We start from the raw sequence: 26,604 nt of genomic DNA on the forward strand, positions 1-26,604 counted from the left end.
AATTATTATTATTATCCTGAGCTTTAAAGGTTAGAATTTTTACAGATGAGATATTGAGTAGCTCACCATGCTGCTTACTAGCTGTTTACAAATGTTATTAATTAATATAATTTTTCAATAATATCATCAACACATTACCAGAGAGTACCAAGTACAGTATAGAATATTACATGAGTTCAAAACTGTCCTTCAAGCAAAGTCCATTTATATGTCATCCTTCAAAATTAGTTATCCCAATGTGTCTTTCCACAATAAACCATAGGTGGTTGGGGATCACCAATCATGTTCCCTTTGTGCTATGTAGGCAATAAAACAGAACCATTTGTCCTTAATTGTTATTGTTTTCTGTCTTTGATTTGTTAGGATAGTTTTCTTCCATTAAAACAACTGTCCATATTTATTAATACCATTCATTTTAACATTGTATATTTGCTGCTCTTATTAGTAATCTCATCTACAGGTTTGTTTATTTTTTAAATGTTTTTAGCTGATATAGGTCATTTGCCATTTGCATATTGTATTCCACCGCAGGATCCACTGTGGTGAAAGGCACGCAGCAAATATGGCTAATGCATCAATAAACAATGAAATGAAAATAAAAGGCATAAAAGCATCATAAATGACAGCCATAAAACTAATAAGATTGGGCAGCTGAGCTACCCCATAAACTAACAGTTATAAAACACATTGAAATATATGGGCACAGAAGAATGAATTTGCTTGGCATGAAAACGAAACAGAGGTGGCACCAGGAAAGCTTTTCAACAGAGTGTCACTGTCAAGAAGGCCATCTTTCTGCTCACTACAGTGGTACCTCAGGTTAAGAACTTAATTCGTGCTGGAGGTCCGTTCTTAACCTGAAACAGTTCTTAACCTGAGGTACCACTTTAGCTAATGAGGCCTCCTGCTGCCGCTGTGCGATTTCTGTTCTCATCCTGAAGCAAATTTCTTAACCCGAGGTACTATTTCTGGGTTAGCCGAGTCTGCAACCTGAAGCGTCTGTAACCTGAAGCGTCTGTAACCCAAGGTACCACTGTATTGATCAATTCTGGGGAATAGGCAGGGCCGGCCGTACAATGAGGCAGCTGCCTTAGGGCAGAGCTATTTTTCTGGAAAAAGAGATGCTGAAACTCCATGAACACCTCCCTTGTTCTCTCAGAATGGCAATGGCGCCCACCTGAGAGGTGCTGGAACTGAGTTCCAGCAAGTTCCAGGTGAAAAAAAAACCAGGCACTCTGGGCAGCTTCCAACAAATTATAAAACCACAGTAAAACAATGAACATTAAAAACTTCCCAACACAGGGCTGCTTTCATATTGTTTACCGTACTATACAGGGTGTCCCCAAAGTAGGTATACTTTTTAAAAATGAACAAACAAACAAATAATAAAAGCTTTATTTTTCTTTACTGATATTGTGAATGATGAGAACTTGAGACAAGAACAAAGAAAGTGGTTTCTAAAGCAGTATCCTACTTTTGGGTCACCTTGTAGTTAGTTGTATAGTAACTTATCTCCTTGACATCTGATGGGAGGGCGTTCCACAGGGTGGGTGCCACTACCGAGAAGGCCCTCTGCCTGGGGGAGGAACGGAGCCCACTGCGCCTGCCCAGTCCCTGCCGCCGTGACACCAGTCCTGAGCGGCATGGCTGTTGCACCCTTTTTGCACCACCCTCCTCGCATCCCAGCCTTGCAAGACTGCTGGGGGGCACACGCGATGGCATGGGGACGCAGCAGCTGTGCCCTCTTCAATCCCAGCCTCACCTTTGCTCATGAGTCTGGGATCGAGGGGCATGCGACTGTTGCACCCTTTTTGTGCCGCCCTCCCCAGATCCAAGCCTTGCAAGGCCTCTTGAGGAGGGCGGTGTGGGAATCAGATGAGGCTGGGGTCGAGGGGTGCATGGCTGCCACATCCCTTTCATGCCCCCTCCCTGAATGGTCTCGCAAAGTGTAGGGCTGGCTCAGGGAGGGCAGCGGGAGCAATGCGACCCCCTGAAAAATGGACCACAGCGATCTCCCTGGCAGGGCTCCCCCAACGCTAAGCCCCTGCTTAGAGTGGATCTGTGGAGAGGCATTCCCTGCCCTCAGGCTCACACTCTAAAAGACATGGCACAAGAGGAAAAGCAAGGGCAGGCCCCAATTTTTAATCAGAATTAATTTGTTTTGTTTTTTAAAGTTTTTATTCCATTTTAATAAAAGTTTAACAATGTAGGGCATTTATATATTCTCAATTTGAAAAATACAAAAAAAGGAGACATTTCTTATTGTGACACCATATTTTAACTATTAAGAATCAAGTGCCCACAGAAAAAGAAAAGAAAAACGGGGAAAATCTACAAACAGAAAACAATACAGTACAGTATTTGTTGAGTACATTGGTGCATTGGCAGCCATCTAATGATAAAAGCTTTGCGTTTCAAGTTAAGTAGGTTGGAGCAGGGATGATTATTAACTAAGTGCTTCCTTTAGAAAGAAAGGTTTCCCCCGCTATCCCTTTCCAGGACTGTGAGAATCAGCGAACGCGGGGGGACGTTTTCTTTTTGTCTCCGCGCACTGCCAATGGTCCAGGCGCGAGGATGACACGCAGGCGCACTGAGCTTCCAAGCCGAGCGCGCTGCCCAGCGGCAGTTCAAACCTCGCGCGCGTGCGCACTAACAAAGCGGGAGGCGAGATGGAGGGGGCGGGGCGGCGTTACGAGGCGTCAGCGAGTTAGGGCTCCCGCCGCCATTTTGGGTTGGGTTTCTTTTTCCTTTTTTTGTGCGCGTGTGTTTGCGCGCGCGCGCGGCTCGTCCCTCCGTCGCCGGTGGCCGAAAGAAACGGCTTCGGCGCCCGAGAGCTGCTCTCCGTCGCCCGCCTCCTCTCGTCTCCTTTCCGCAGCAGCGTCGCCTCCCTCGGCGCGATGTCGGCGAACAGGAACCTGAAGCAAGTGAGAATTGAGAACAGCTCCCCGGCGGCCGCCCCGCCGATCAGCATGGTGGGCGGCGGCAGCATGAAAGGGCTGCGCGGTCTGGAGCCTCCGCCGGACAACGAAGCGGCGGCGGCCATGGTGATGGTGAAGGAGGAAGAGGAGCAGGGCGGCGGCGCCGGCTTCACCATCGACATCAAGAGCTTCCTGAAGCCTGGCGAGAAGAGCTACACGCAGCGGTGCCGCCTCTTCGTGGGGAACCTGCCCACCGACATCACCGAGGAGGACTTCAAGCGCCTCTTCGAGCGCTACGGGGAGCCCAGCGAGGTCTTCATTAACCGGGACCGCGGCTTCGGCTTCATCCGGCTGGTGAGGAAGAGTGCCCGGGGTTTCCCTTGGAAATGGTGTGTGTGTGTGTGTGTGTGTGAGAGAGAGAGAGAGAGAGAGAGAATGAATGAAGAATGAGAGGGAAATGTTCCCTTGCCCGTCCTCGCTCTACTTATCTCCCCGCACCCCACTCACGTGTGAAGTGTGAACGAGGCCGTAACGTGTCCATATCCCTGCTCGCCCCCTCACTCGCGAACGGCTCTGCAGCAGAAACTGAGCGCGCGCGCACGAGAGAGCGACACTCCTTCTCCCGATAGACGCGCGTACACACACACATTCACACAAGCCCCCACCCCGCGAAGCCGCTGTGCACGCGGGTGGCCTCCTCCCCTCCTTTCACGTGCCTGCTGTATGGTCCCTTTACGTAGGGCTACGACTTTTCCTTCCGTTTGCCGTTGTCCTCCGTAACCCACGTTCACACCCCAGTTTTGATGATGAATGAATGGCTTTGTTCATTTGCAGCCACAGAGCCTATTTTCTGTCCTTCAGACGCCCCAGGAGCAACTGGTGTGGATCCTGTATGAAGCTGTTTAGATGAAAGTCCCCCCAGCAGAAATACCATTGATGATTCTTAGAATTGTAGAGTTGGAAAGGACCCTGAGGATCATCTAGTCCAACCCCCCCCCCCAAATGCAGGAATACAGTGGAACCTCAGGTTGTGGGCGTAATCTGTGGGGGATGCATGTCTGCAACCCGCGGCGTTTGCAAATAGAAGCAGCGCATCTGCGCAAGCGTGTGACGCGATTTAGCGTTTCTGCGCATGCATGAGCGGTGAAACCCGGAGGTAACCTGTTCTGGTACGTCCGGGTTTGCCGCGATGCGCCAACCCGAAAACATAACCAGAAGCAATCATGAGGTATGACTGTATGCAGATGTCCCATACCGGGATCAAACCGGCTGCAATAAGAACACCATGCTGTAGCCAGTTGAGCTATCCCATGGTCAAGAGTTAAAACGTCCGCACCAATCCTGAAAAAGAGAGAAAGCTGTTCCATATTCCCAAGTTCCATGACTATTTTCCTCAAGCTTGTGTCAAAATGGTTACCCCATTCAAGTATTTAATGGGTGGTCTCACATGTCTTCGTGTGACTGTGAGCCGAGCCGCCACCCCCTTTCCCCCCATCATATATCATCTGCCCATCAAATTGGTTCCACCATTCTTTATAACAGTTGCATGCCGCAATACAGTAGGTGGCTGAGGAGACAAACACATTGTGTTATACTGCTTGGTCTGTATTCAGGCTGCTCCACAAATCCAACATCATGGGTTGATGTGGGACTAACTTTTCTTTGTGCCCGAAATGCAGCAACATTGGTCAGGCATTCCTCTTCAAACTTAGTTCTAATCATAATTAACATGTATTATCCCCACTTGCTCTGACAAGCAGACATTGACGGGATATTGGAACCAATTGACATCTTTTTTGAAAACTATTTAGGCTTCTCTTGCTGCCTCATGATAAAGGGCTATTTTTACCCGTCCCCCTGTTTCTTGCACCAACAGAATTTCTATGAGGGACACGGTGGCTTCTTAATGATAAGTGGGACTGGAGACCTCATCAAACACCTAGGGATGTTTGAGGGTACTGTAGTGCCCCCGGGTGCCACATTGGTTCCCTCAGCTTTAAGATATTCCTCCTTCCCCAACACCAAACAGATTATTTTGGAATATTTATGGGACTTCTTTGCTGCCCAATAATTGAGGTTCTGTGAGCAGCGTAAAAATTACATGGCATTCATAGATTAAAAAGGTGGGGGACACTCGTAAATAATAGTCAGGGGTTTCTATGGAGGAAGAAAAGCTGGCTCAGGTGTGGATGTGTGGATGGTTTGACTTTGTGTGGTCTAGGCATTCAAGCTCCAAAACAACACCCAACCTTCCTCCCATCTTCAGATCTGGGGACATTGCAGTGATCACAGTTCAGCTGCTAGGGAGATGATTGGTTTGTTTTTGTTCTTATTTTTATCATGCATTTTGTGTTGTTTATCATGTATTTTTATGTTGTGAACTGCCCTATGAGTAACAGATGAAGGGTTGTATGCAAATTAATAATAATAATAATTCCCAAACACCTCTGTAGATTCAAAGCAGGGTTTGGAATCAGCATGGCACCAGTTGCATTTTGCACCTAAAGATTCTCCATTTGTGAGCATCTCAAAAGCACTGGGTGCCATTTTTTTGTGCCTGGCTGACACTCAAGGATTACAGAAATGTATGTGCTTTGAAGCCTCAAAGTATATGTTACGCATAGGCAATATGTTGAGGAGTTTAACAATAAGGAGTAGGGTGTTTTGAAAACTGAAGTAGGGTGCCAATATTTTTATTAAACATATATTAAGAATTTCTGCTAAAATGTGATATTAACAATGTGTCACTTATGTGAATTGCGTATTAATTCATGCTTATCAAAAAAATAAGCGGCGACTAGACATTCTGTTTTGGTGCCCACAACCTAGGTTCTAGAAGCCATTTGACCCCTAACTTTTCTATCCCAGTTTCTAACACTGATTCAAAGTTATAAAGAAGACAGGTTACTCACCATGTACGCTAGAGAGCAATGGAGAGTGGAACTGTTGAGGCCTGGTCATAGAAAATCAGAAACAGAATACAATACTTTCAGATTTTAAGTACATAGGGTGGGATTCACCTAACCAGCCCTGTCTATGGAACTTCAGCTTGCATAATGTGGCTTCCCCTTTACATGCATTCTGAAATTGACTTGGGGTTGTGTGTTGGAAGAACCCCCAGAACAGCGCTGGGGGACGGGTATTGTTCCATCTGGCAAGCTGGAATGCTTGCACAGCTGGAAAAATTTGAAAAGCGCAAAGTTGAATTCCCCCATAAAATGTTGAAATGAATTATTGGTGTGTTATATTCAACTGTGCATTATGTGTATATGTTTTTTCCTGAAAAGGAATCCAGGACACTAGCTGAAATTGCAAAGGCAGAACTCGATGGAACTATTTTGAAGAGCAGACCACTTCGAATTCGTTTTGCTACTCATGGAGCTGCTTTAACAGTAAAGAATCTTTCACCTGTTGTTTCCAATGAGCTCCTGGAACAAGCTTTCTCTCAATTTGGCCCTGTGGAAAGAGCTGTTGTTGTAGTAGATGATCGTGGTAGAGCAACTGGGAAAGGTTTCGTAGAGTTTGCTGCAAAACCCCCAGCACGTAAAGCTCTAGAAAGATGCAATGATGGAGCATTCCTGCTGACGACGTAAGTTCCTGATTGAATTTATTGTGGTGTATGTATAAAGAAAACTGTGTAATTGGACTATCCAATAAAGTAGCAATAGAAGTTGCTCAAAACTCTTGGAAATTTGAACTGGTCTCAGAACCTAGTTTAGATTTCTTCTTTTTCAGCCTAAAAAAGCTGATAGTGACAGTTGCTTCCGTGAAAGATTATGACTCTACTTTATAGCAAGCATATATTAGAGATTTCAGAGGCATCCAAGGCAGGGGGAAGTATAAGAGAATGATTTTAATCCTCATGCTACTTTGCAGCCCTTCATTAAAGGGTCTTGCACCATAGCAGTCTAGTCTGAGAGATGATGATGAGTCTAAATTCAGCACTTATCTGCTGTATCATGCTGGCTTTTCTACTTGTAGTCCTTACTCTGCATATTTGAAAGATATTGTGTAAGATGTTGGTTTTTAATGTTTGATGTTTTATTGTGTTTTCACATATGTCGTAAACTGCCCAGAGTGGCTGGGGAAACACAGCCACATGGGCAGCATATAAATAATAAAATTATTATTTATTAATATTAAATATGGTAGTTATCACTTGGATAAAATGTTACTATGCAGAGACATAGGAGAAAGCCCGCTCCTAATCTAAGACATTTAGTTATTACTCCCATCTTAGCAAGATGGTAGTAACCCGTCTAACTATTCTGCCTATTGCTCCTTGATAGTCTGATTCCAGCATACCTGAAATATAATGTAGATTCTAGACACATTGCAGCTTAGCTAATGTTGTACCCAAAAATCCCATATCCATTGCTCTGGAATAAAATCTTAGTTTATGTGAGCATGAATTTGTTGGGTCAATCCCAACTCTGTGAAATAAATGAAGCCCATCTGCTTTATATGCAGAAGGTCCAGGGTTAATTTCGATGAAATTGAGCAGCAAGCAAAACTTACTCTACCGAATGTAGAGTACAAAACTGTAAGAAGAAGGCAGAGAGTACCAAAAATCCCACAATACAATGATGGGGCAGCACCTGAAGCCTTAGATGAACTTTCTCCCAGAGGCAAGTTTAGGGTAAATTCATTTATCCTTGAAGCCAACCTAGACAGAAGACCAACATTGTATAGGAGTGTAGCTGACAATTTTTCATTTTTCGTGAACCTGCAAGCAACCAAGGAATAGATTTAAGTGGCATTGAGATGTTGATGCAAAAGTATCCAAAGGGTATTGTTCTCAGCAGGAAGTGATCTGACCATAACAAGTGGCGGATGTCAATATTCACAACTTTCATATAACCTCTCCAGTTATGAAAACAAGGTTCAGATTGTGGCCTGCCACATGTGTTTGGCTGATGACATGTTGGGACAGCCCCATTATCCTCATGGCAGCTATGAAGTCCTGAGCCACCCTAGAGCCTCTTGCCTCAGCATGGATGAGAAGTCCCCAAAACCAGCAGTATTGGAGTCTACCTCAGGCAATGAGACAGCAAGACTGGTAGTAAACCAGCAGAATCCCCTAACCTTTATCGATTCCCCAAACCCAGGAACACACATAATGGCGTGGGAAGGCATGTTCAGTTAAAATTCCCAAAGGTTGTTACTGTAATTTAAACTTTGTTTACGATGGCTGTCAAAATGATGGTGGCGTGTCACTTAATATGATAATTTCCTGTTCTTTGTATGCTTTAGCCACAAATACTTTGAGGTGATCACTCTGTCTGTTTGTTGGGCTAAGAACTGACCCTGAAATAATATGTTGTAAAATAATAATTGCTTTTATAATTCCATGCTTGGTACATATATAACCATGGCACTTTGATATGTTTCTTTGTATCCAGTTAGGTAAGCCTCTCCCCCTGTAGTAAATCTTTCTGGAATTTTTGTTGCAAGTGGGATTATTTTAATCAGCCATTGAACTGTAATGAAGTACTAGGTGCAACAGACCTTAAAACAGTTGGCTTGAAATACATTTTGCTCAGGAGAAAATGCTGCCGGTTTCTGTGGATGTTGAGGTTCCAGTGCATATTCTATGTAATTTTGAGTTAGGCCCTTTTAGTGTTCAGATTGTTAGTATTCACAGAGAGCTAAATAAACTTTGAGAATACTTTTAGAAGTAAGAATGTGTCACCAATAATAAAGCTACAGAGCTATCATAAATTTGCTCTGTTGTTTCTCAGAGTGGCATCAGCCATTTTCTTCCTGCATCAGCTGCAGGCTTGGAGAAATCAAACTTCTTCAACAAGTGGGCTGGCCTTGGCCTGCTCTTCCCCCCAAACACCCTGTTGTGGAGTATTGTGCTGGCAGTGGGAATAACACAGGTAGCTCCTTAACAGCCCATACCTTTGGTAAGCTCAGTGAGGGCTTCAGCAGTTGCCTGCAGTCAGTGGAGCCCAGCTCTGAGGTTTTATAAACTCAAGGTATGTAAAAAATATTTCAAGGCTATGCTATGAAGTTAAAATAACAATCCGGTAAGGAATATGAAATAAAATACAAAACAGCCAGGTTCACAGCCATTACTTCAAAATACAGTGGTACCTCGGGTTACATACGCTTCAGGTTACAGACTCCGCTAACCCAGAAATATTACCTCGGGTTAAGAACTTTGCTTCAGGATGAGAACAGAAATCGTGCAGTGGCAGCGCAGCGGCAGCAGGAGGCCCCATTAGCTAAAGTGGTGCTTCAGGTTAAGAACAGTTTCAGGTTAAGAACAGACCTCCAGAACGAATTAAGTTCTTAATCTGAGGTACTACTGTAAAGTACATTCTCTACTTGGTGAATTAAATGTAACAATAAACCATATTGATGCAGAAAGAATACAAAGTTAATGTTATGAATAATTGCATATTCCATCTCCATGTTTGGCTGTCATGTAAGCAACAAATGGCTGCCAAATGGAAGTAAAATCCATAAATTTAGCTGCACCCTGAGATACCCTTCATTTATAAGCCAGTTTCTCAGAAATAAAAATAAACATTACCTTATTGAACCAAATATTTAAAGAAAACCCAAGGACTCCTTTCAGCCATATGATATGGTCAAATGATCAGCTTCTAATAGATTTACATAATAACTATTCAATTCATCAAAAATTGATAAAAGACAGAGTTTGGAGGTCAAAGGCACTGGTATACCTATTATTTTATTACCTTTTCCCAAAATTTGTATAGTACACATGTTTGCAAGACCACTACATGAGCCAATAGATTCTGATAGGTTTTGTTAAATAAAAAATAAATGTTGTTTGACAGAGTGGGTTGATTGTTAACTCATGGTGACTTTAGTCATTAAAAAACAAACAAAATTAAACCAACATTTTCTGTTTATTATTTAGGTACTTCCTAAACAAGTATGTACTAATTAGTTGCTATAAACATAAATAACACATTGATTTAAAGTGGATCAATGCCTTTATATAGCCTATTTTAGAAAAATGATAGACATTGTGTATATAAAAATGCTTTGGATCGTGTCAAGCTTAATTATAGCTTAATGCTTGGGATCATGTCAAGCTACATTAGAATTACATTGACTTGTTTCATGTAAACAGCACATTGTGTAATTTTATTTAAAATCTTTTTGTCACATAGTCATCTTGCACCATCTCTCACAAAATAAAATGCTCTCCCTAAGAAGCAAAAGCTGCCATTAGTTACTTGGTATATTGGTGTTCTTTATGAGATGGAAGGTAACTGTCCATGTCCTTTCATCGTTAGTCATAAATATGTATGACTGTCAACTCTGATCCAATTAATTTGTATGCACCCTGGTGTTTATATGCAAGCAATCTTCCTTCTTAAGTCATTTAAATCAACATGCAGATTTTGCTTATTTGTGCTATTTATAAGTGAACTGGGGACATTGGCATATTATGGCATATTATATTAATAATTGGTATATTAGATTATGTCGCAGCTTCATTTTACAGGAGTTTGTTTCATTTATAATGTTGTTTTCTTTTTAAGAACCCCTCGACCAGTCATTGTAGAACCTATGGAGCAATTTGATGATGAAGATGGGCTGCCTGAGAAATTAATGCAAAAAACACAACAATATCATAAGTACGTTTTATACATTCACATTATAGAATATTAAAAAACGGGAAGTAAAGCTTTAACTCCTGAGAGGTGTGGGTCTAATTCAAAAACTTGATTGTTGGTACCAGTAAAGCTAGCCATGACAATATACCTTTATTTAAAATGGATTGGTGAAATATAATATGAACTAGGGAAAAACTGTCATGGTTGAAGGGCTCTTTTTTTGCCACAACAGAAGTGAAAGCTAATGGATAAGGATGCATAAAATTAGAATGCATCTCACTGGCCTCAGCCATCACAAAACTTATGAAATATCCTCACACTCCACACCAAAAAAAGCTGGCTGAATTAGAAATAGTGCAAGAGATGGGGATAGCTCTAGCTTTTGGAGGGCTCTTGGTAAGATTTTGAACTCCTCCCCTGCTTTGATGGGTGTCATGATCGCTTTTCCCCTTTGCCCAATCGGTTTCTCCCTCCCTCTCAGGATTGTGTCCAAAGGGATCAGTGGCAGGTAGTGAGGGGCACTGTCCCTTGGTGTCTCCTTATTTGCTTATATGAGAGGTTCTCTGACTGAGAAATAGGGACTGCACAGTAGCAAGCTGTTGGGAGAAGGTTCTGTCTACTGCACCAATGTGCCCCATTTGATTAAAAAAATTGCCCTCAACTGTTCCTCTTTCTATGTGTTTCAGGCAGATGTGTGTTTTGAACACACAGGTGTGTTGCCTCCACATCTTGTTTGGCTTTAAATGAGCTAGATATAAGTAAAGAAACAAATTATTTTATTTAGAATGCGTAAGGAAGACTTGATTAAATAATGGAGAAATTTGTCAGTTAACTGCATTTTGCTGTGCCATTTATGAATGCATCCTGTTCATGTCAAATGTGATGTGCTCCTAGGGAAAGAGAACAGCCACCACGTTTTGCTCAACCTGGAACATTTGAATTTGAGTATGCTTCACGATGGAAGGCTCTTGATGAAATGGAAAAGCAACAGCGGGAACAAGTTGATAGAAACATTAGAGAAGCTAAGGAGAAGCTGGAGGCAGAGATGGAAGCAGCTCGACATGAGCACCAGTTAATGCTGATGAGACAAGGTATTCTGCATCCCTATTCTGTAATTTTTATTGCATAAACTGAAAAATTAGTAAAAGTGGTCTGTGTTGTCGCAGGAAATATATATCTAAAGTGTGTATACATTGTGAACATTTCCATATTTTTACAAGCCACAAGCAGGGATTTTTCAGGAAGTTTGTGCAATGTCTAGAGCTACCTGTAGGTAATCATACTATGACCAAACTTATTTGACACTTTATATATGCTCTGATGCTATGTTCTACTCCATGACCCACAAATGCAAACTTGCCTCCATTAAAATATTTTACTCCAGCCTTTATTAATGCACTAGGTCAGGAGTGAACAACCATTATTCCTTTCGTTATTAATGTAAGCAGCATGTATCATTGCTTTTTTAAAAAATCACAGTAGCAAAATAATAATACTGTGACTGGGGTCTAAAGTTCATGTGTAATCTGAGACATAGTTTATAGGTAACATAACTTTTCATTGTGCTTTTTAGTGTCTATTTTTATATTGATAACTGTTCCTGTTAAAATGATAATTGCTAGCTGCTGCTTTGACTTTTCACAGATCTTATGAGGCGTCAGGAAGAATTGAGACGTTTGGAAGAACTTAGAAATCAGGAGCTACAGAAACGAAAGCAAATACAATTGAGGTATTCTATAAATCCACGCTAGAGGGCAATAGCCCTTAGATGTGTGAAATGAGATTTCATAACTCAAGAGATACCATTTTAAAACTAGCTCTAGTCCTCTGTAGCCTTTAAAACACATACATAGTGAATTGACTACTTAGAGATTGCCTACAAAGTCCCATGACCGTGACACAAATGTGGGAGGTTGTGTCAGTAGCTGCCAGGGCTACTGCCTTGTTTTCTTGATGCAACGCTTATGATGCCTTCTCTCCATCATTTTAGTTACAGGAATTATAGTAATTCAGGAACCTTAGAACTTGTTATAAAACCATTGCTTATATTTTACTATGTTGAATGTTTACATAGGTTCTTGAGGTATCTAAAAGTAACATGGGGCGAGGATCAAATCACTCCAAAATGCTTGTGAGTTGTTTAAAAATAGGATATTAGAAGCTCAATTGGAGTCTATACTACAGATGAGGAAAGGTATTATGAAGGCCAAGATGATGCCAGTTAATGAGCAGAGTCAAAGAAGCTATTATAGGGAAGAAGGCATCCTTCAAAAAATGGAAGTCTTGTCCAAATGAAGAGAACAAAAAAGAATACAAACTGTGGCATCTGGTTGGCCACTGCAAGAACAGGGCCATTGGCCTGATCCAGCAGGCTCTTATGTTCTTATTGATGGAGAAAGTGGTCAAAAGACAACAAATAAAGCAGAGAACAGTAGATGGATGATGACAACATCATCATCAATTAAATTTCTATACTGCCCTTCAACCGAAGATCACAGGGCAGTTTATAGTATAAAAACACAAGAATATGTAACATAATAACAAACAAAAACAATAACCCTTCCACATAGGGCCATAGATAGTTTAATTAGCCGAAGGCTTGGGAGAAGAAAAATGTTTCTGCCTGGTACAGAAAGCTACTGCAGAAAAGGCCCATTCCAGACCTCTTGTGGAGGAGGCACACGAAGAAAAGCTTCAGATGATGATTGCAGGGTCTGGGTTGGTTCATATGGGGGCTATAGTTCTTCTAAGATTGAAAATCATGTTTTTGTGATATTGGAAGGGAAGGATTTTATAGTTTTTGGAATGAAAAGATGTAATAAGTGTCTTAGGAAGATGCATTCTGTGCAAAACCATTAGACATGAAGAAGAACATAGGCGCCGTGAAGAAGAGATGTTGCGCCAAGAGGAATTGAGAAGACAGCAGGAAGGAGGATTTAAGTCCAATTTCATGGATAATGTAAGTAGAACTCTTATTTACTGAAATGGACACATGCTTTTCCTAAACCTGTTAGTGATACAAGTATCATCTTCCTGTCTGCCTTTACTTTCTCTCCATTATAACTTACTTTCTTTAAAAGTTATTCCTGGAACCAATGTAATGGTCTAATATTTGTCATAACTCCATAACAGAGAACAGTGGCCACATCTCTAAAGTAATAATGATTAATAACGTAAATGATTACCCCCCTCCTTTTCATATTCATTTCTAACTTATGTTGTCTATGGCTTAGATTCTAAGCACTAGTACTAATAGAACAGAAACTGTACAATCCTTTGCACTGAGAGCAACTTTCAGAAAAAGCATGTGTTTCAGCTTTCCCAGGACTGCACTGCTTGTAATTTCCTTTGTGTCAAATTTCTACACACAAAAATGGCATTAATTCAACTCTGATTTTGTCTGCCATGGAAGACTTTGTAGTACACATGAAGCAAGTGTGATATGATGAGAAGCTAGTATACGGAAACTCAAATAAAGGAGTATTTTTGTTCCATTGTTGCTTTCCTCTTCTACATGGTACGAGTAAAAATGAAGAAATAATTATTGTAAATCACCTCAAATAATTATTCCAGTGCAGAATTGCTAGATAGTGTCCTCTGTTCTTATACGTTATCATACATACAAAATAATAATCTGGGAACATTTTCTATAACCTATATAAAGATGTGTTTCCAGGAACAAACAGCTTCTAATGGTTTTGTCAAAGGCAAAAAAAGAAATACAGATGATTAAATGAAATTGGAAGTAGTACAAAGAGAGGGGGGAGAACATTTCCTGAAAGCAGAGAAGGGTCAGAATTGTCATTTGGACCCTGTTGAAGTCATCCTTCAGGTTCATCTGTAAGAGGATATGTTTTTTAATGCAGGTTGTATTTGTCCATAGGAAGGAAATACAACTATAGCCATATTGGTATCCCTCTCCTGTCATTCACTGTAGCAGATGGGTCCGATGCCTGGACTTCTACCCTAGAGTCAAGATGCAAAATTTCCAGAATTTTTGAATACAAGGGGGGAAATTGCTTGGAAATTTGGGGAAACATGTAAGTTTGCAATATTTAGGCATTTAATCTAAAATTACTACTTTTAAGAATAGAAAATATATTATGTAAACGAGGGGGAGCATACTTGTGTGACAGAGCACATACTTGGGAAGCAGAAATTTCTAGATTCAGCCCCTGGCACTTGTAAGTTAGAAAAGAAATCTGGCAGCAAGTAATGAGAGAGACCTGTCTGAGATGCTGGAGAGCTACAGCTAGTCATAGAATGATAGAATTGTAGAGTTGGAAGGGAATCTCAACAAAAGCATAATTTTAAAAGAGAAAATGGTTCCTAAGACAGTTTCCATGTTTTCCATGGAATTTTTAAATAAATCTTTGGAAAAATGCTTCCCTCTACTTTCATATCTATATTGAAAGTTCAACTGCATGAATGGTTAGGAAGGTGCTATATGGTATGTTTTATAACTATACTCACCTCTCACATTTAAACTTACATGGAGGTGAAATTCCTTAGAGAGGTTTGCTGAAAGAAAATAACCAGAGTTTGCTGTGTTGCCACAGTTCTCTTATATGTCCTCATATGGGTCTTAAATTCTGCTGTGCCTGCACCATTCTTAAGTGTGTTTTTCCTCTGATTATTCATTTGTGTTGCACTTTGGTCCTTTATTGTGCCTGGTGATTTTTCTGCAAAGCAGTCAGCTGGCGTGTGGAATGATTTGTAAAGACTTACGTCATGCTCTTCACCCAAGTGTTTCTAACTTTAATTGGAGAAAAGTCTTCAGATCATCTCCTGGAATTTTAAAAATAGTGTTATATTACAATTTTTATGCATTTATTTTTTCTCATTTTTGCTGTAGCAGATCTGATTAATGCATGATTGTGCAGCACTCAATTACTCCAGCGGAATGTATTAGTCGCCTCCACTGAATTGTGTTCAGGGTGCTGTGAGATGCTTGAAAACTGCTGTGCATACATGCAAACCATCAATTGGTTTGTGAGAAATCCTCGTAAGGCAAATGTTATTAATGATGAAGATTAAATGATACATATTAGCTGTTCATTTTATTTAGCATGGGGAGGGGATATGAAAGATAGGTTGTGAAATGTGTTGCAGTTTTTAAAAAACCCACCCTTAACCTAATGGATAGGGCGAGTTTTAAACTATCTACATAATCTGGCATACTAATTTATAGTAAGTGGAATATATATGTAAATTCACAATATGCTATTTATTGAGTTATAACTTAACAATTTTGAAACTGTATTTGATTGGTACTGCCCAACATGTACCCATAAATTTTATCATTTGGAGGCCTATCTTCTGTGAACTAGTGGGTGTGACTACTTGAAGTGGTGATCTGAACATTTTACGAAATCTGCTGTTCAAAAGAGGATAATCATTTAATGTAGCAGGTAGCTGAAAGTTTGGGGTGGGGGAGAGATGTTCATTTTGCCTTCATTCCCCAGAATTTGCTTCTAAATCTACTTTGAAAAAGAAGTTGTTTTCAAGATGTTGCAAGATAGATGTAATTGCACTTGCTTGTAAGTAGCAGTAATAATTATCTTGAGGCTAATGTGCTTCAACAGCAACACTTCATGACTACTTTCCATAAAGCTGGTATGACATTTTTGCTCTGTAAGTTAATGTTATGTTGGAATGTGGTATCATCCAGCTGCGTGTAGTTACTTAGCTAATGTTTGCCTACAGTTTAATAACCTTTCAAAGTACTACAAAACCTGCAAGATTCTATAACATTTTATGTAGTTGTGGGTCTTGGTCCAGCGGGTTAGCTTTTATGTAGAGAGCCCTGTTTGTCCAGGGCTTTTTCTGCTCTCTTCTTCCAGAGGAAAATATGGGTGGTGCTCATGCATTCTGAACATTTTCTTGTGAAAAAAGAGGGTGATGTAACTATACTAGTAGGGGGAAAAATTCACTCATATGTTTTCTTTGCTTTGTTAGAAGGGCACATCGTCTACTCTCTTCCAATGAATGTGGATAAAACCTGCATATGTGAAGTCTGGACAAGTTGCATATTAAATTAAGCATTTATGCTAACGTCTTTTCTAGAATTTTGTAAACATTTTAACTAAAACTCTCCAAGTGACTTGGCAGGTGCCTCCATTGCTACCTCTTAAAAGTTAGAAGGAAGACAGCGCAATAAACAGCTTCGCTTGTGTAACCCTAGTTAGCACAGAGTTATATGCCATGCGAAGTCCACATGGCACAGCCATATACATGCTGTAGCCCTTTTAATCTCAGAATCTGCTGTGAACCTTAAAGAGAGCCCCATCCTCAGCTTAGGTAGATTTTCTTCTCATAGAGTTTTGAACCTGCAAGAGGAAGGAAGATGACATGTGTGAGGGTTGGGGGTGGGGAACTGGGTGGGTAGAAGAGTTCATGCGACTGGCTGCCAGTGCAGTTCCATGCCCAATTTAACAGGCTAGCTTTAACTCTTTAAAGTCTCTGAATGATTTGGGCCTGAACTACTTGAAGGACTTCCTTCACCTATATCTACATACCTGCACTCTTAGGATTAACAACAGAGGCCCTCCCCATTTTTCTGTTGTTTTGGTTAGTGAGATTGGCCAGTAGTGGAGAGACTTTTTTTCACTGTTTATGTCAGTTGATCTTTAAATTGGTAACACTTTTTGGTTGTGATACATTTTTCCTGTGCCTCATCTCCTTAAATTATGTTTTGTTTAATGAGATGAGTTAAGGTAAAGGCATTTTATTGATCCTGTATCTTTGAATTTTATTATGTTAGTACCAGTAGAACCTTATTATTCTGTCAAACAGCATGTAAGTGTTTTTAGATGAATGGGAAAGGAAAACAAAACTGGCTTGTGTAGAGTTTTTGGCAGTATTACTTAGCTTCTGTTTTAATAATAATCTTTTTGCTTTTGGTGAATCACACTGGAGGGGTTGACTGATTATAAAAATGTTTTATCTGTGTTGTTTGCCCCATTTATTTTGACGGTGCCACTTTATTGCAGAATTAAATTCGAAACAATTTTTTGTATGTATTTATAAACAACTTAACTTTTGTTTCTTGCACTGTGAAAATAAGTCTACTTACGTAATCTTCAACATTTTTTAATTAAAAGGAAGGCATAAATGGTAAGTGTACTTGGAACCACAAAAAGAGTCCTTGTTTTTAGAGTTAACACAGAATTAATTTTCAGATGCTTCTACTTGGGACATGTGTGCAGTTCATAGACAATATCGGCATATTAATTTAATTACAAGTTGCTAAATAAAGAAAACAGCTTACAATTTTATCGAAGCTATTTTGCTATGGAAGTAAACAAATAAAAATTCTGCCAACCTTCAGTCGTGTCCCAGTAGATACTTAGGGTAGAATTCAACTGACATTTACTCAAAGAATACTAATTGAAATGAATGGGCTTATATTAGTTGTGCTCATAAATTTCAGTGTGTACTCTGAGTAAGAGTTAGTTGAATTCCACCCACAGTTTACTATTCACATAGTTTGGGATAGTGCTTTTGACCAGAGGAAAAGTTATTTAACTTGCCTACAGTGCAAATCACTGATAACTTAGGATGCAGATTAACATTTTTCTATTAGCTTCCTAAAGTTACCTTAAAAAGCATTTCTGGGCAGTTTTGATGAAATGTTTGCAATTTAATGCCTTTAATCATTACATAGGTAAAAGCAATCATAAAATGAAATCGTAAGAGAGTTGTGGTAGAACTTGTATTTTGCTTGCAAAAAGTTCAGGTTCTATCCCCATCAACTTCTTTTAAAAGGATTAAACAGTAAGTGAAGGCCGCTAACTGAGACCCTGGCGTGCTGGTGCTAGATAGAGTAGGCCATACTTGATTAGATGAAATGAGCATGCGAAGTACGTGAAAGGCAGTTATTAATATATGTATAATTTCAAATTGGAAACTTCCTAATTAACTTAGTACATATTAGTAGAGACGCAGTGAATATATTACTCTTACTTGAGTTTTTTCTTCTCCTGAAATGTTTTTAAAGGCTGCTGTTCTCAGTAAAGGTTCCTTCTGATGCATAGGGTACATGGAATAATTTCCCTCCTTTTCCAGCTACCATCATCTGCAACCCTTGTCAAAATAGTTTTAATATAACTGCCACTAATTGCCTTTGTCCATGCAATTCATAAATCAAATAAGAAAGGAGACTTATTGGTGTTTGAATGCCACTACCAATCAGTTGTGGTTGTGGATCACCCTTAATTACATGTAATTTTAATCTGAGAAATGTACTTCATAGCACTTTGCTTGTGACATGAAAATACAAGACATTCTATCTTAAAGTGTAAGGATTGTTTTATTTTGGAGTTTAGAGGGGCAATGACAAGATAAGAAAAAGTTTTGTCAAGTAAATTTACAGACTACTGAGTTTCAGCAGAGTTTTCCAACAGATTAAATTAGTGTTTCTCAAACTTTGGGTCTCCAGCTGTTGTTGGACTACAACTCCCATTATCCCTACCTTGCAGGACCAGTGGTCAGGGATGATGGGAACTGCAGTCCAACAACTGTAGGAGACCCAGGTTAGAGAAACATTTGATTAAATAATGCAAAAACCATACTTCTCCCATTCCCAGCTTGGGATGGTGAGTAGGAGGGAAGAGATGCATTGGCTTAACTGTTGGACGTTCAGTGAAGGTTTGCTCCATCTGAATACCCTGCAGGACTATCGGCTGCTGGAAAGACAACTGCAGTCTAGCTCTTTATGGGGTCATGAATTCTTTTGTCCCAACAACATCACAGTTTGCCTATATTTAACCATGCCTACCTCAGAACCAAAAGTGGGCCATTAAATTGTGTCTCCAGCACTCTGTCACCAAAAACACTTACAGTAAAGTGAATACCTAACTCTCAGTAATAGAATGAGGGTCCATTCAGTTAAGCTGAATGTTGGGTGATACAAAAGGAAGTACTTCACACAGTGAGTGCATAGTTGAATATAGAATTTTATAATGCAGGAAGCTGTGATGGTTTGGACAAGCTATAAAAGGGGATTAGACAAATCCATGTAGGATATAGCTGTCAATTAGCAATGCTGGATATGTTGAAATATCCAAGGCACTAGTCCTCAGAATAACCATTTTCTGGATATCACAAGTAGGTTGGCTGGTGTGAGAACAGAATGCTGGACTAGATGTCCCTTTGATTTGATCCAGCAGTTATGGTCTTACATTCTTAACTGAGCTTTTTTGTTTGGGCATCAAGAATCTGGAGGAAATGTGTTAAGACATCTTAACACTTCTTAACTGTCTGGGCAGTGGGGCGAATACATAACAGGGGTGAAAATATATTTAACTGAGGGATGTACAGTGGGGATTAACACGATCCAAGTTAGTCAAAACGGGGAAAATTAGTATCTGTGGATCAATTTTCATTCTGGCTGACTGGTTCTATTGCTAGATCTATGTCCAAAGTTCAGGATATTCCTACATCTGATAAATATATTTACTATTTCCCCCCACAACATTATGCCTCAGGATATATAGAAATAATGAAAGTAAGTGAGAAACAGGCTTGTGCCTTGGTGTCACAGGTTTATATAGAGCACCATGTTCTCATTGTTTAGAATACCAGGAGATTGACATTTCTGTGCTTGGGGTGAAGAAGGGACCCATCACCCTTTTTAATGTTTCCCAGGCCCGAGTGACTCTTCCCAAGTCTCATTCCATGCTTTGCCCAGGACAGAGTTCTTTGAGCCTCACAATGTTAGTATTGTCTGGGCAATATTTTGGTTACCTTAAATTCTAGTTTTTCATCGAAGTTTTCTGCTCCTTTGCTCATTTTAAACCCTTCTCCCCAATTCTCTGCTTTTTCTGCTGTGTTTCTCTTTCACCTGATTCTTATGGGAAAATCCAAATGTGTGGAAAAAAGAGAGAGAGAGAAGAGGATGAGAAGGCTTTATTTCCTCTCATCGGAGAAGAGGAAGCATGACCAAGTTGAGTCTGGGAATCCAGCAGTATTGTCTTCACCTCTTCATATACTTGCTAGCATTCATGCAGGCTATTTGTATTTAAGTGCAGTATCCCACACTTCTTGCCTCTAAACCTCTTGCTTACTGAATATATTTTGTTTAAGAAGGCTTTTCCTGGGGTCTAACTCAGTCATTTAGGGAAAGTAAATTGTAGAGCCCCAGAAATAGTTGTATTGTTTTTAGAATGTGTAAATATGGTTTTATTGTTTTTTATTTTATAGCTCGTTGAAATGATTTCATTATTTTTAGAATTTGTATTTTGATGTCCTATTCCATTCTTCTACGCTGCTTAAATGGTGTTAATGCTGTGAGGTGGTCTATAAATGTGTTAAATAAACTCCACAGGTTTCTGTCTATATCTGTGCCACGGACAGAAACTGGGGAGGAGCCACCAGGGACTGGGATGCATACTGAAGCTAGTCAAATGACTATTTGCTTGTCCCCTGGGTGGAGGGTTGATGGGTGCCTTGTTCACTCTAGGAGAGAAAGCATCTTCAAGGTAAGTAACCAGTGTATCATTTACGTGCAACCACTGCTCTGTTTCTGTTATTTTCTTGCTTCTTTGATCACAGTTTTGCATATACAGTGGTACCTCGGTTTAAGAACAGTCCTGTTTAAGAACGATTTGGTTTACAAACTCCGCAAAACCGGAAATAGTGTCCCGGTTTACGAACTTTACCTCAGTCTAAGAGCGGAATCTGAACGGTGGAAGGGAACCAGTGGCGGTTGGTTTAAGAACAGTTTCGGTTTAAGAACGGACTTCCAGAACGGATTAAGTTTGTAAACCAAGGTACCACTGCAGTAGATCTTTGCAGTGTGCTTGCTCACTATACAAATTGTTTTACTTACTATACAAAAGGACAAAAAGTTTATTCAGTACTACTGATCCCTTCAGTTTTTTAATATGGTAGTTTTTTGATAACTGGATTTGCAGCTAAAATAACTTGTGAGATTTTCTGATTCCATGCAGGTTAGAGATACAAACGTTGACCCCCTTGAATGCTTATACTTTCTTTTCCATGGCATGTTGTTTTCAGTTTGGTTCTAGAACATTTATTACAGAGATAAAGATAAGGCTTCTGTCATTCAATTTGATATGCTTCAAGATACGATTGCATGATGTAAATCTTTAGCCACTTAAACTTGTGAAAATGAACTGTGCTCTTTGTAGGTGACTGAAGATCACTTCATAGCTGATGAATTTCCTATATGCATATTACTTTTCATGCATGATGAATATATTTGGCTGTGGTACATGTGTGATTAAGATTATGTTTATTTGGTGCTCCTGATTGTCTTCCATCCAGGCTATTGATCAGCTCCATGTCTGCTTATCTGGCCATGCTGTGCCATCAAATGTTTCTATACCATTCATTGAGTTAGAATTTACAAACATTCTAAACAGAAGTGGCATCCATGTCGGAAATTAACATATATGAAGCATTTCTTTTTAGTTTTGTTGGCTTGAAGAATGGGGATCTGTTCAGTATCATGTTAAGGCACTGAAGTTTTATTAGGCTGAGCCACCACCCACCCTCCTATTTTACTTGTCAGTATTCTCAGCAGTTCCCTGAATAGATCTAAGAAAATGTCCGATAATGGTTTAATTGCTTAAAATCTTAGTATTTCTCAATAAAAGGGCAATGGTGAATGCTGTTTTCCCGCAGATTTCCATTTCATAGGTAAGCACTCTTTACAGTCAGGACTTCGTTAGTGATATAAACTTTTTGGATATTAACTAGAAGTACGCCTGTATTCTTAATGCATTTTTAAATAGAACAAGTATGTGCTATAATTTGCTACTATTCTCAGTTCCTAATAATCTTCAATTGCCAGCATTATAAAAAGTAATATGAAACTACATTACATGTCATCTATGCAGTAGGAATGTTATAAAATTATTGTCGATCATGAGTGGTTATGTGTACCCCTCATGCTTCCTTGTACCTCCTTGTACTTATATGTACCTACCAAATGATCCAACCTCTTTTGTCAGTAGGCCTTGTAATGTTTTTTTCTCCTGTTACCCCCTGTAGTGTATTCATGGGTCATCCTTCTGCCTTGTATAAGGTTATGGATAATCAAACTGACATTCACAGCAGTTGCACTGAATTTTCTGCAGTTATGATTGGCCCTTGTCTCCCTCTGTTGTATTTGAAGTATTAATGATATCACCGCAGCTCATATATGTTTTTATGGTGACAGGCAGCTTGTTGTTCACGAAATCCATGCTGCGTCTGAGGTCAATTGGAATGTGTATATATTTAATTGTGATACACATAGTTTTTAATTACTATTTTAAAAATACATTTAAAATATTTTATGTACAGTAGTTATACTATGGTACAATCTGACATGGTCAACTTTAAATAAGAACCTGATTGTGCTGGAACTGTATAAAGACAATAATTGTTGTTGTTGTTGTTGTTGTTGTTGTTAATGCCACCCATTCTGCTGGGTTGCTGGTTTCCTAGATCCAATACCATCTAGGAAAGGAAAGGATTGCTGTATGTATTGTGAATTAAGTCTAGAAAACAAAGTCTTGACCATTGGGGACAGCACCGTGAAATTGTTTCAATTGTTTCAGTGCATTTAGAGATATTCTTGATCTATTTATTTTTCATTTCTCTAAGAGAATTAGCTGAATGAAGCAAATAGTATTTTTCTTGTGGGAATAAACTTCAGAATAGGTGTTCCAGCTTCCTACATAAGCTTGCTTGAAGAATGAGATGAAAAAATGCCTTTAAAATTGATGTGATAGTTTTACATTGGTTGGTGATTATCGTACCTAACAGTTAAATATACACAAAAATGTCACACGATGTCAATTGAATTACTATGTCAAAAACTTTCATATATTTACCTGACAATAAGTCCATTCTTGAAGGTTAATTCTTTTTTGCCAGTCTGTACTGTCAAATATATTTAAGAATAACATGGTTAGATTTAATACATGATTTGCTGAGCTATGCAACCACACCTGGATGTATATTTGAGGGAATATTTTTATTTTAACAGAAACCTTGTAAATAGTTTTTAGAAGGAATACATTTCTTCCTGTTCATTAACGCTTAACCGTTAGGCTCCATTAATTGGGAAAATAAATAATAACATGTATGTACGAGACATGTGATTTATTATAGTTATTCTACAGAATTCTACAGAATGAACATTTGCTTATGTATTATAGTGAGATACTTACTGAGATGGCAAGTGCTGTTTTGCAGTTTTTAAAGATTGGATTTATGGTTGAAGCAATGGAAGTTTCAGCCTTAAATCTGGTTCCATATCCAGCTTGGTTCAATATTTTGATTTCAATGCTGCAGATGCAGAAAATCTCCCTTCATAGAAATATTGTAGGAAAAGGCACAATGTACTTCACAGCTTTATTGGATCGTTCCAGGTATTTAGAACAGAAGTCAAGACAGGTGCTTTTTAAGTCAGCCAGAAGAATCATTCTAGGAAAGTTCTGTCTTGTTCTTTTGAAGTCAGATCGGAGAGTACAGCAATATCAACACTCACAAAGGGGTTTCTAATCTAGTTGTATCTTTTCTCGGGAATGGGATACTGTACTTGGAGGCTTTGCACGTGTTCATTTATGTCAATAACCGCATTTGTGATGTGATTAACAAATCTGAAAGACATAAAAATGGTAGGACTGATTAGCTCAATGAGACCACAGACTTAATTTTTTGGTCATAGCTTCTATTTTCATCCTTAACTTTGAACATATTTATGGCCTTTCCCTGAAGACTTGATTCTGTACACATGGCTGGAAATAGCAGCTAATATGCCAGTTTTGCTAACCAAGAAAAGTAACTCAAGTAATGTGGAAAATGAAATTTTGAAGCAGAAAAGTCCTCAATTTATCCTGCACTTTGAATAGGCAAGTGAGAGCTTTCCCTTAGCAAAGCATTTCTGTGGATTTCTGTATGTAGAAGTAGTTGAATCATGATCACTGGTTGTCTCCTCAAACAGAGCTGCAAAAATTAAGGCGCAAGCCTTAATGAAATTAACAGTTTATATAGATTCATCTGAAATAGTCCTAAGCTCAATATGTATTTTTTCCTTTGCAAGTGATTCCCTGTTCTCCTTTGACTGACAGGTAACAGGGTGGGTTGATAACACTTGCCAATTATTTGGCTATTCGCTCCACACTTTGCATTTTGAAAGTGAGTTAAGTTCTAATGAGGGGCAGGTAAAACAGGCTCCTGCATAGTGCAGAAAGTTTGAATATGCCTTCCTTGCACCGGCGGGTGGTAAAAGAAATCAAGCGCATGCATTGGTAACTTTGAGACTTGATTACTGCAGGGCTTAAGCCTGGTCCAGAAGCTCCGTTCTTCACTAGCTAGACCACAGTTCCCCATTCTTTGCCAGTGATGCAGAGGACTCTTATCCCAGCTAGAGGATGGCCAGTAATTATTTATTTATTTAAATTGTATAGTGCCCTATACCCAAAGACCTGAGGGCAGTCCTTTCTTATGTTCAGGATTCTCCAGTAAATTGGCGTTCATTATTCATGGCTGGACATGCCGATCAGAAGGTCGGTGGTTCGAATCCCCGTGACGGGGTGAGCTCCCGTTGCTCGGTCCCTGCTCCTGTCAACCTAGCAGTTCGAAAGCACGTCAAAGTGCAAGTAGATAAATTGGTACCACTCCGGCAGGAAGGTAAACGCCGTTTCCGTGCGCTGCTCTGGTTTGCCATTAAAGCGAGATGAGTGCCGCAACCCCAGAGTCGGTCACGACTGGACCTAATGGTCAGGGGTCCCTTTACCTTTATTCATGGCTGAGATAAGGACTTCTTTGATCCTGAAATGATTGCATTCAAAGGTGCATCAAAGGTCAGAATGCTTCAGCCAAAGCAGAAGCCAGAGGTTGCTTTGTGTGACACTGCAGTCTGGCCTCTGATACTTAGTGTGAAGTATATATCAGGATTCGTGCCCCAAAGGCATTGGGACATGCCTGGATGTTGAGTGAAGTGAAGTAGCAGAACTCTGGTGACTCGTGGGCTTTAAACAGACACAGAACGCAGCAAAATCATCAGTAGAAAGTTTACTAAGGCAAAATAGTTTTACATTTGGGTACCAGGTCCCTGGTACAGCAGTCTCAAGCTCAATTCAGAGCGTAATCTAGTTACAGTATAAAAATTCCACACCAACGTAAAAACTATATACACAGAGAGAATAAATCAAAGCAAGTACATTAACAGGAAATAAAGAATGAGAGTGAGTAGGAGAGTCCTCACCAGACAGCAATTATAGCTAGTCCAGGGGTTGTATGACCTTGGAGGAAACAGTTAATGCAGTATTAAAAACAGCAGCTGCATTCCTGCTCCCTAGAGAACTTTTGAACGCTAGAATATACTAGAACACTTCTGTTAGCTTCTATAAGCTTCTGTTAGTTTCTGTACTTCATAAACGTCATCATACCCAGACAGTATACCTTAAGAGCCAAACTGTTCTGGCCAGAAGCCCCTTCTAACCTTCAATATGAACTGCATTTGCTTTGGAATTCTCATTAGCAGGCCTGTGTTTTAAATATTTTCTCACATATTATGGAGTGTGTTAAACCCTCACCAATTCTACTCAGAAGTAATTCTGGTTGAATTCAGTGGGGCCTACTCCCAAGTAAATGGGATTGGGGTTGCTGTCTGAGTGAGAGCAGGAACTCAATCATATTGTACCAGTACTTTTATCAGTTGCTCAGATTCTCATTCCAACTGTGGACCTAATTCAGATTTCTGGTCTTGGCCTCTTAAAGCTCTAAATAGTGTAGGACCAGGCTTCCTGAAATACTGCATTCTCCAAAATAAACCTACTCAAACCGTGAGAAGCTCTTCAGAGGCCCTACCAAGCAAAGTGAGGCTGGTGAATGCTGCTTAATGGCCTTCTCAGTGGTGGTATTTCAGATTTAGAATGTCCTCTCCAGAGAGTCTATGGTAATTCTGAGTGTGGTTTAACTTTTGAACTACAGTTTATAAGTTCTATTTGTTTGGGTTGTCTACTTCTGTTCTTCTCCACGCTAGAAATTTTAATTCAGCCTTTTCTTTTTAATGACCCTGTTTTCATTTGTATTGTATATCACGTTGTGAGTTGCCTAGAGAA

At 39.7% G+C, this 26,604-nt stretch overlaps 2 protein-coding genes across 4 annotated transcripts in view; one reads left to right on the forward strand and one right to left on the reverse strand.

Annotated features, from left to right (window-relative positions):
* Positions 1-2,225: 2,225 nt before the first annotated feature.
* The window catches only part of PSPC1 (paraspeckle component 1), a 58,100-nt gene continuing 33,721 nt past the window's right edge, over positions 2,226-26,604 (forward strand). Inside the window, exons 1-6 of one of the 3 annotated variants that reach the window (XR_014009507.1) lie at positions 2,226-3,272; positions 6,206-6,507; positions 10,445-10,540; positions 11,414-11,610; positions 12,164-12,248; positions 13,379-13,478. Coding sequence is in view for 1 of the 3 variants with exons in the window: in XM_081199366.1 (XP_081055492.1) it covers positions 2,898-3,272; positions 6,206-6,507; positions 10,445-10,540; positions 11,414-11,610; positions 12,164-12,248; positions 13,379-13,478 (1,155 nt within the window). In the remaining 2 variants the exon portion in view is untranslated. The remainder of the gene's footprint in view (positions 3,273-6,205; positions 6,508-10,444; positions 10,541-11,413; positions 11,611-12,163; positions 12,249-13,378; positions 13,479-26,604) is intronic. The other 2 variants (XR_014009508.1, XM_081199366.1) reach the window with 2 other exon arrangements.
* The window catches only part of MPHOSPH8 (M-phase phosphoprotein 8), a gene marked incomplete at its 3' end in the record, with an annotated part of 59,314 nt that continues 56,583 nt past the window's right edge, over positions 23,874-26,604 (reverse strand). The window contains exon 15 of the mRNA XM_081199344.1: positions 23,874-24,135. Within this exon, the coding sequence (XP_081055470.1) occupies positions 24,127-24,135 (9 nt within the window). The remainder of the gene's footprint in view (positions 24,136-26,604) is intronic.

Source organism: Podarcis bocagei (genome assembly GCF_964188305.1).
Source record: "Podarcis bocagei genome assembly, chromosome: 6".
Taxonomy (NCBI): domain Eukaryota; kingdom Metazoa; phylum Chordata; class Lepidosauria; order Squamata; family Lacertidae; genus Podarcis; species Podarcis bocagei.